This window comes from Crocuta crocuta, unplaced genomic scaffold, assembly GCF_008692635.1.
Source record: "Crocuta crocuta isolate KB4526 unplaced genomic scaffold, BGI_CrCroc_1.0 scaffold174, whole genome shotgun sequence".
Lineage (NCBI taxonomy): Eukaryota > Metazoa > Chordata > Mammalia > Carnivora > Hyaenidae > Crocuta > Crocuta crocuta.
Window position 1 is genome coordinate 1119242 of NW_027530330.1, and position 8803 is coordinate 1128044.

General features: G+C 35.6%; 1 protein-coding gene across 2 annotated transcripts in view; it reads left to right on the forward strand.

The window, feature by feature from the left end:
- Nucleotides 1-8803, forward strand: part of TMPRSS15 (transmembrane serine protease 15) — a 115064-nt gene that overhangs the window by 84604 nt on the left and 21657 nt on the right. For both annotated transcript variants that reach the window (XM_077765627.1, XM_077765628.1), the window contains 3 exons: nucleotides 140-235; nucleotides 4380-4429; nucleotides 4590-4764. In XM_077765627.1, coding sequence (XP_077621753.1) covers nucleotides 140-235; nucleotides 4380-4429; nucleotides 4590-4764 — 321 coding nt within the window. The remainder of the gene's footprint in view (nucleotides 1-139; nucleotides 236-4379; nucleotides 4430-4589; nucleotides 4765-8803) is intronic.

An 8803-nucleotide genomic window follows, 5' to 3' on the forward strand; every position in this document is an offset into this window, starting at 1 on the left:
TTTGAAGTGTTATATTAAAATGTTAATCTTTTTTGTACTGAATCCCAAAATTTCTCTCAATTTCCACAGCGTTAAATAATTAGAAATTAAGATTTTGGCTCTTTGTGTTTTTGTTTTGTCTCCATGTGTTTTTCCCTAGGAGTGAAAACTCATCGATGCCAGTCTTCTCTACTGGAAGTGGACCATTTGTAAAATTAAACACAGCCCCTAATGGTAGCTTAATACTAACACCAAGGTGAGTCCCAAAATCTGTTCTTGGACTAATTTGTACATGGACTAGAAAGAAGATATATTTTGAAAGTAATCAGACTTTAATGCCACCACATACTAGCCATATAATCTTGAAAGTTATTTAATTGTTTTCATTATTCAGGTAACCTCAAATAGTACCTAACTGATCCTATCTGATAACACTACCTAACCCTCATGTGTATGGTAAGACAGTAAAATGAGATATCGCATATAAAATTGTGCAGCACACGGATAGAGATTCAATAATTTTACTTCAATATCCTTTCCAACCTTACCCTCAGGTTCATAAACAAGTAAATCCCAAAGAAAAAATTTCTGAGAGTTGGGATAAATTGGTCCAATGTTAGTCAGACTAAAGAGGGTGACACAAATTAGCTATCAAGGAAAGAGAAGAGAAGGCAAAAGTCATGATATTTAGCAAATAGAACATGAATATTAAGGGAAGGAGTCTAGTTAGACCTACACATTCTCTTATGCTCTTTAAAATTAGGTTAATTTTTATAGTTTTTACTACTGTTTAAAAAGCAACCTCCTTCCTTTATTCAAAGACCTGGTTTGGCTTAGATTATGTCATTTCTCCTGTTTGGGCATTAATGATATATTTTTTTTTTGGTTGAGATTGGCTTTTGAATTTTACAGTTCTATTAAAGACTAGCTGCCAGTAGGAAGACAGTAACTTCAAGAAGAAGCCATAACTACAGGCAAAGATTTAAGATGTCATTGCTGGATATCATGCTACAGGAAATCAAAAGAAAGCCGGAGTAGCTATACTTATATCAGACAAACTGGACTTTAAATTAAAGACAATCACAAGAGATGAAGAAGGGCACTACATAATAATTACAGGGTCCATCCATCAGGAAGAACTAACAATCATAAATGTCTACGCACCGAATATGGGAGCACCTAAATATCTAAAACAATTAATCACAAACAGAAACAAGCTTATAGATAAGAATGTGCTAATAGCAGGGGACTTTAATACTCCGCTTACAGCAATGGATAGGTCAACCAGACAGAAAATCACTAAAGAAATAACGGACTNTCATTGCTGGTACATTAGCTTGCAGTTTTTTTGCATAACATACTTAATGATGAAAAATGAAATTATATAATTTTTCAGCTAGTCATGAAAAGTTATATCTGTGAGCTTAACCAGTAAAACAAATTGATAAAGGAGTATTTTCAGTACCAAGGACTTTGCAATTGAATGTTTTATATGAATGTTTGCTGGGCCTTGACTGATATTATTAGTCTCATAGGGGGTGATGCAAAGCATTTTCAAATGAGAAAGCAGATTTCTAGATTTCCTTCTATCAACATGCTTAAATTTACATTAGCATTATAGATCTAGAGCAGTTTGTACACCAAAAATTTCTTTTGTTTATATCTTCTGGACATTTAAGGATAAGAAAAAGAACAAAGGAGAAAATATTTTTAAAAATTCATCTCAATTATGTGCATGTTTGAGAGAAGTCCATTATTTCATGCTTATCAACAAAGTGACAGTGTCATTGATGTCCCTTTGTATGCATGCTTATGTTACTGTTATGTATTGCTCCACTCTAAGGCCTAGGAAACTAAAGCATGACTGGGACATGTTGGCAAACTGTAGGCAATCCCACATTCCTCTACTGTTCCACTCTACTGTGCAATCTTCTAAATTGCCCCAGGCAACAGCTCCCTTTAAATAACAATTCTGGAAGGGGAGCCTGGGTGGCTCAGTGAGTTGAGTATTTGACTTTGGCTCAGGTCATGATCTTGCAGTGCTGACAGCACAGAGCCAGATTTAGATCCTCTGTTTTCCTCTCTCTCTGCCCCTCCCCCATTCTCTCTCTCTCTCATGAATAAAAAAAAAACCTTAAAAAAAAAGAAAATGAATAAGTAGCAGTTCTCGAGAGGATAAAGAAAGAGAAAGCATAACCAATCAACAAGAAAAAAGACCATGTTGATGGACTAATATCAGAGAGAAATTAGTTGTTTTGTCAATACAATAGATATAAATCCATCCATTTATATCACAATAGTACCTAACCCCATGGGGCCGAGAGAAAGACACAAGATCCTGCTATTGTCTTTCTTCTGGTCCAAAGAGGGCTGACCTAGCCCTGATTCCAGGACCAAAAGCCAGGACATTAATTCTGTTTCCCTCCAATCTCTCTAAATATACCTAGGCAAAGTGTGGATTCACTGCTTATTCTGACCAGAGACTAAGGAGTTTACTCTTCTACACTAAGACACTGCATGTGTGTGTTTATTCATGAAAAGTCTGACTGTCTGAAACACATGGAGAATGAGGGGCAAAGTTCATGTGCATATTCTGGTTAACTTAATAGTTACTTGTATTTTTTAAGTTTATTAAGCTTTTCTGTGCTTGCTAAAAAGAATTTCATCAGTTTTGTCCATACCACAGAGTATTAGGCATCTTTAATAACTAAGAATGCTGAACCATTTTGAATATGGATTTTCACTGATGACTACTATAGATATGGAAAGAGTTTGGATGAACTTGAAAGTATGCTGGAAAGCATCCTAGAAACTGCTTTTCTCCCGACCATGAGTATATAATAGAAGGGGAGTTAATTGAGACTTCTTTTTCAGAGAATTATGACTATATATTGATATTCCCATATTTAGGTGGATATATATGCATGTGATGTAGTTTTGGAATTGGGGTGGGGGGTGGTCTAGAACCCAAAGACAAGAAAAAATTCTTAATATGCCTTTGGTGCAAAAAGATGATTTCCTAAAAGGGTGGGGACAGGACCCATGAGCAGGAAGAGCTTCGCCAGGATTGTGAGGAGTGACCGATTATATACTTGAGAGCGGAGGGAAGTAAAGGCAAGGGGAGGTTGCCAAAAGAACTTTTATATGGAGGCCTAGCTATTGTCAGGCTCTAGCAAAGTGTTAACATGAAGACATTACGGAGTTCCTGGGAAATGTTGCACTCCCCTGCCTCAAATATTTGTCAACAGACTGCAGGTTATAAGGAAACTATTTTATCTACCATTTCCTTCTGCCTTGGTTTCCCACATCACATGCACATTGCTTATTAATATAATATATTTTCTTTTATTTCAATTGAAATTACCTTCTATTCTAAATGATATGTCAGTTGGACAGTATGGATGCATGTGGTTTCTTATAAGCCTTATCGCGGATGTTCCGGAAACACTGAAACGCTTTGATTGGACTTGTGATTGCATATGAATCTTGGCTCTTGTTTTGTGTTTTTATTTTGTTTTTACCTAAAATTTCGAACACCTAAATAATATTCACAACAAATATAGTTAAATAATTAAATAGAAATTATTAAAATTATATGTGTGTGTCTGTCCTTGTTTCAACGAGACTAACACCTGCCTTGGCTGCATCAGGAAATAGTGTGGGAAAGTACTTTAATTCCTTGTATTATACTGATCTCTAGTGGTCAGTAAGTATAGCACATTTTTAAACTATCTTCCTTTGTTTAAATTTTTGTTTAAAATAGAATTCATAGCTTTGAAAGAAGTTGGTATCCAAATATTTAACCAGGTAGTAGCTTCTTAAATTATTTATGCCTGTACTTTCTCTTATATTTTCCTGTTTATATGTTTATCTCCCTTGAAAGCAGGGCCTGTGATTGATTAATCAGTGAATTTTTCAAATAAGGTACACTTCCTCACATGTAATGTAAGGCACTTAATAGTTGTCTGATTACCAATACTGAGACATATTCTGTATTGTAGAATGATGAAATCTAAGATTGGAAGCTAACATAACTATAATTTATTGAATGTTCATTGGGTATAAGGCACAATAATAATTCCAGTGCAAGCACTTATTTAACGTCTCATAAAATTTCAACAAAGTAACTACTATTGCCCCCATTTTATGGATGACAAAACTGAATCCCAAGGACACTAAGCAACTTATACAAAATCACAAAATGTGTTAGAAAATTAAGGGCTCAAACTCTGAGGATTCTTGCTGTGCACATCAGTGTCCCCACATTTAATATAAGATACTTACATCTGAAGGTTAATTCTACTAAAAAATAAGATAATACGATTAAAATAGATATACTATGCTTTGTTTTAAAAAGCTAGGTGCACAATTTCTGAAATATAATTGTTCTTCTATTACAGTAAACAGTGCTTTCAGGATTCACTGATTCTGTTACAGTGTAACCATAAGTGTAAGTAAATATTTTGTCATGCTTTCTTCCTTCAAGCCTTCCATTTAAAATTCTGAATAGAGTTGGTATGTCACTATTTTGTAGTGATTCACTGAATTTTCATTAGCAAAGGAAATCCACCAAAATAAAATAGATGCTCTTTCTTCATTTATTTTAATAGCATGTGGAAAAAAACTAGTGGCTCAAGACATCAGCCCAAAGATTGTTGGAGGAAATAACGCCAAAGAAGGAGCCTGGCCCTGGGTCGTTGCTCTTTATTACAATGACCAACTGCTCTGTGGTGCATCACTCGTCAGCAATGACTGGCTGGTGTCAGCTGCCCACTGTGTGTATGGGTGAGTGTGACATCGCAGTGCCCGCCCCTGCTAAATGAAATGAACACAGCAGAAACTGTGCATACCATTTCTTGCACTCCCACAAAATCATCCCATCAGGGAAATGTTCCTGGTATTATGACACGATATAGTACCATTTTTCCCATTAAAATCATATATAAAAATAGAGAAAGTTAAAAATCAATTTTTCATTAGATACTTGCATCAAGAATTATGTTTCCTACATACATGAAAACTGAAATTCATACCTACACATGGTAAGCATCTTTAAAGGTATAAAATTCATATATAATGTATAAGTTGTGCTGGTTATCATTCAATCAGGCCAATAGTGTCAAAAATTGTCAGTATCAAAAAGCATGTTTAAATAGCCCTTAAGTTACTAATAAACTGCTCTAGAAATTCATGTGTAAGGACTTTGTTGTGACTTAAAATAAAAATATTTCCTTCTCAAGTCAGATCTATTTTGATGCTACCCATAACTAAAACTTAGAAATAATATCAACCATATCTAACTCTTTTTTGTTACATAGTATGACAAAATACATGTTGAATTCTAGGATCTATCTTCTCCATCTAGAAGCAGCCATTACCAAAGCAGTGCCACGGGGAAAAAAAAACAGAGTGGGTGCGGGGACGGAGAGAAAAGGATGGGAAAATAACTATTCTTGGGCCCAAGAACATGTTAATTCTCTGCTTCTGCCTGAAAGACGGCGCCTTCCTAGTCAGTCTTATTTTGCCGCTTCTGAATTAGGCTTGAATAAAAGGTAGCTTCCTCATAGAAGACTCATAAGCCCTGGTCTTAAGGCAATTTCCTGACCTTAATTGAGTAAAGGGAACCTCCAGAGACAGCCTGATTTGTGAGGATTAGAATTCGCCTCTGTGGCCAGAGGATCTCTGAGAAATGAAGCATGTGTGCTCAGAATGTAAGATATAGCTATAGTTAATCAGATCAAAAGACTAGCTCCCTACCAACACAGATACTGAAAGTTCATTGATGGATGAAGACAAATTGTCAGATGAAGAAGGTTATGATAGCTGTTTGGGAGTTTGGGGTAGTGGGCAGAGTATTAAAGGGTTGATCCCCAGAGTAAGGGCAAACTTGAACTCAGAATCCAAGGACTGAAATAAAGACCCATAGCCAGAGCTGGGCTGATCACCTGGACTCCAAAAAGACTGCCCAAGATACTGCCCGTCTACATCCAAGCTCTCTGATTCTATGCATCACACCCTGTATCTGGGTGAGCGAACTACAACCTCTCCCATAGCTAAACTGCACCTTCGAGGCTTTGCTGCCTCTTGATAAGGATATTTTAACTGTTTTCAACCACACCACTACAAATGTCCATGGCAGTCCATCTTTTCCCTTCCCCAGCTAAACATGACTTTAACTTTTACCTATACATACTCTATGCCTTGAGATGCCACAGGTGGGTAATCTATATCCCAATTTACAAACAAAAGGTATCTTTACCTGCTGATTCATTGTTTTCTATTGCACAAAGTAGGTCTTACTAAGTTAGCAATTTCTTATATTAACCTTGGATTTGGTCAATTAGTCCATCTGATGTTCTTGCAGAACATGTGCTTTCTAAATGTCAACCGACTTATAGTAATATTAGTGACATCTTTACAGATGTGCTTGTAGGTAAATCATACCAATATCATAGCTTTTTAAACCACAAATATACAAAGGAAATAGAAAAGCAGTTTCATCTAATATAAACACATGTTCAGTTATATAGGACACAAAATGTCTTTTCACACAGCTTCAATCTGAATGCAAGCAAACAAGTGTAAGCTGTAATAGAATTGTGATGAATTCAAACTCATCCTCACCAACCTTGGATTTTGCTGTCCTTACCCATTCAGTGGTATTATTTCTTCTATCCCAAGAAATGTAAATCTGGTCCAGGTGTTTTAACCTGCAGGTGATTAAATGGTTTAATTGGACAGCTCTTCTCTGTCTACCATAGTCCACACTCCTATTCCCATCCCTCAACCACAGTGTTCCTGGATGTCATTAAACTTCCCTATGCCTGTTCTTTCTCTTGGTCACCTATTTGTCTTCTTTTCCAACCTTAAAACAGAGATTTGGAGAGTATGGACCAAGTTTACTGTGGTTTAAAGGGAAGGTTGACTTTAAACCAGAGGATAGAATTTTGATCCTACTTACGCTACTGACCTCCTGTGACTTGGTATCTCTGTTTCAGTATCTTCATTCACAGGGTGTTCATAACGATATCCACCTCCTAGAGTGATTATCAGGACAAAAGTAAGATGATGCAATACTTTTGCATACTGTGAATTACATAAATGTGCAATAAAAATTTTATTGTCCTGCTGTTCCTGTGCAAGAAAGGTACAGAGTCTGATTCTTGTCCAGGAGACATTCAGTGTATTATTTTCTAAACTTTTTATAGTGCTATAATTTCAAACATGCACAAAAATTGTGAATACAAGTACAGAGAACTCTTATGTACCTTCACTGAGAGTCACCAATTGCTTACATTTTATGCTGTGAAAACTTTCTTATCATTCTTTCATTCTCTCCAATCTGGAGAAATATTTATTTCTGAATCTCTTGATAGTGGATTAGACACTGTGTCCCTTGACTCTGTATTTTTACTAAGAACTAGGATGTTTTCCTGCATAATCACAGAAGATTATGGACATTTAACATTAATGCAATACAACTATCTAATCTATAGTATGTATTCATTTTTGTCTACTGCCCTAAATAGGCCCTTTATAACCTTCTTGGTTTGTTTGTCTGTTTGCCACCCAAGAACCAACCCAGGATAATGCCCTGTGTTTAGTTGTTATAGCCCTTCCATCTTCTTCAATCTGGAATAGACTTTCTGCCAGACTTTCTATCTTTCTGTCTTTCTTGTCTTGATATGTTTTAATACTGCAAGTTATTTTATATAAAGTCTTTGTGTTTAGTGAAACCCTTCAAGCTTGCCCTCTTAATGGTCTTGATATATCTCCATTCTTTGAGAACTTCTTTACTCTCTGCAAAACAAGGTGCTCCAGGTTCATTGTGTGCTTTCTCCATTCCAGTCCTCAAATCAGACTTTCTAGGAAACCCCAATCCTGTTTAGGTAATTTTAGTTTCTTCTACATTTTAAAAATCAAGATCTTGTGTGCTCCTCACTATTGCTGGTGTGTCTAACTCCTAGACCCTCTCACTAGATATAGCTATATACCTATAAATATGAACTCAAAGTGGCAGCTCCAATGAAAATAGATTGTCACAGGATACATTCTAGCCTACCTTCAATAACGAGAAACTTGTTCCTACTATCCATAAAATACTTATGGATTTGTTCAAGCTTGGAACACAAGTAGTTTGAGAATTACTAACCCTGCTAGTATTAAGCACACTCACCACCTAGCGTTTAATATTTGTTTTTTCCCACCGACAGAGAGCAAACGCATAATTTTAAGTGCACAATTTGATGAGTGTTGAAAATGCACATGCCTGTGTAACCCACACTCCTATTAAGACATGAAACCTTTCCATCACATGCAGAACTCTCTTATCCTGCCTTCCCAATCAATCACCATGCCTGCTTCCAGAAGCAACCACTACCCAGCCTCTTGGGTGGGCAGGTATATATAGATATACACTCTGGATCACATCTATTAAGTAGACATACATCAATAATGAAATTATCCATAGAGAAGCCTCTTGCCAATCTTTCATTCTTTAATTTAGCTCTTTAGAGAAGACCAAAGACATTTATCTCACTCCCTATTGAAATAATTCCTTGACACAGGTGTTAATATTCCTCAAATAGATTATTTCATATTTGAGGTATTTGGGGGTATAGCAAGAAATACATACAGTTCTTATATGTATTTATATATAGCAATATATATTATATATCAAATGTATAATGTATACTATATAAATATATAAAATATATAGCAAGATAATATATAAATATATACCAAGAATATATGTGTGAGTATATAAAATATATATAAATATATTAAAATATAGCAAGAATATAAATATATAAAATATATAGCA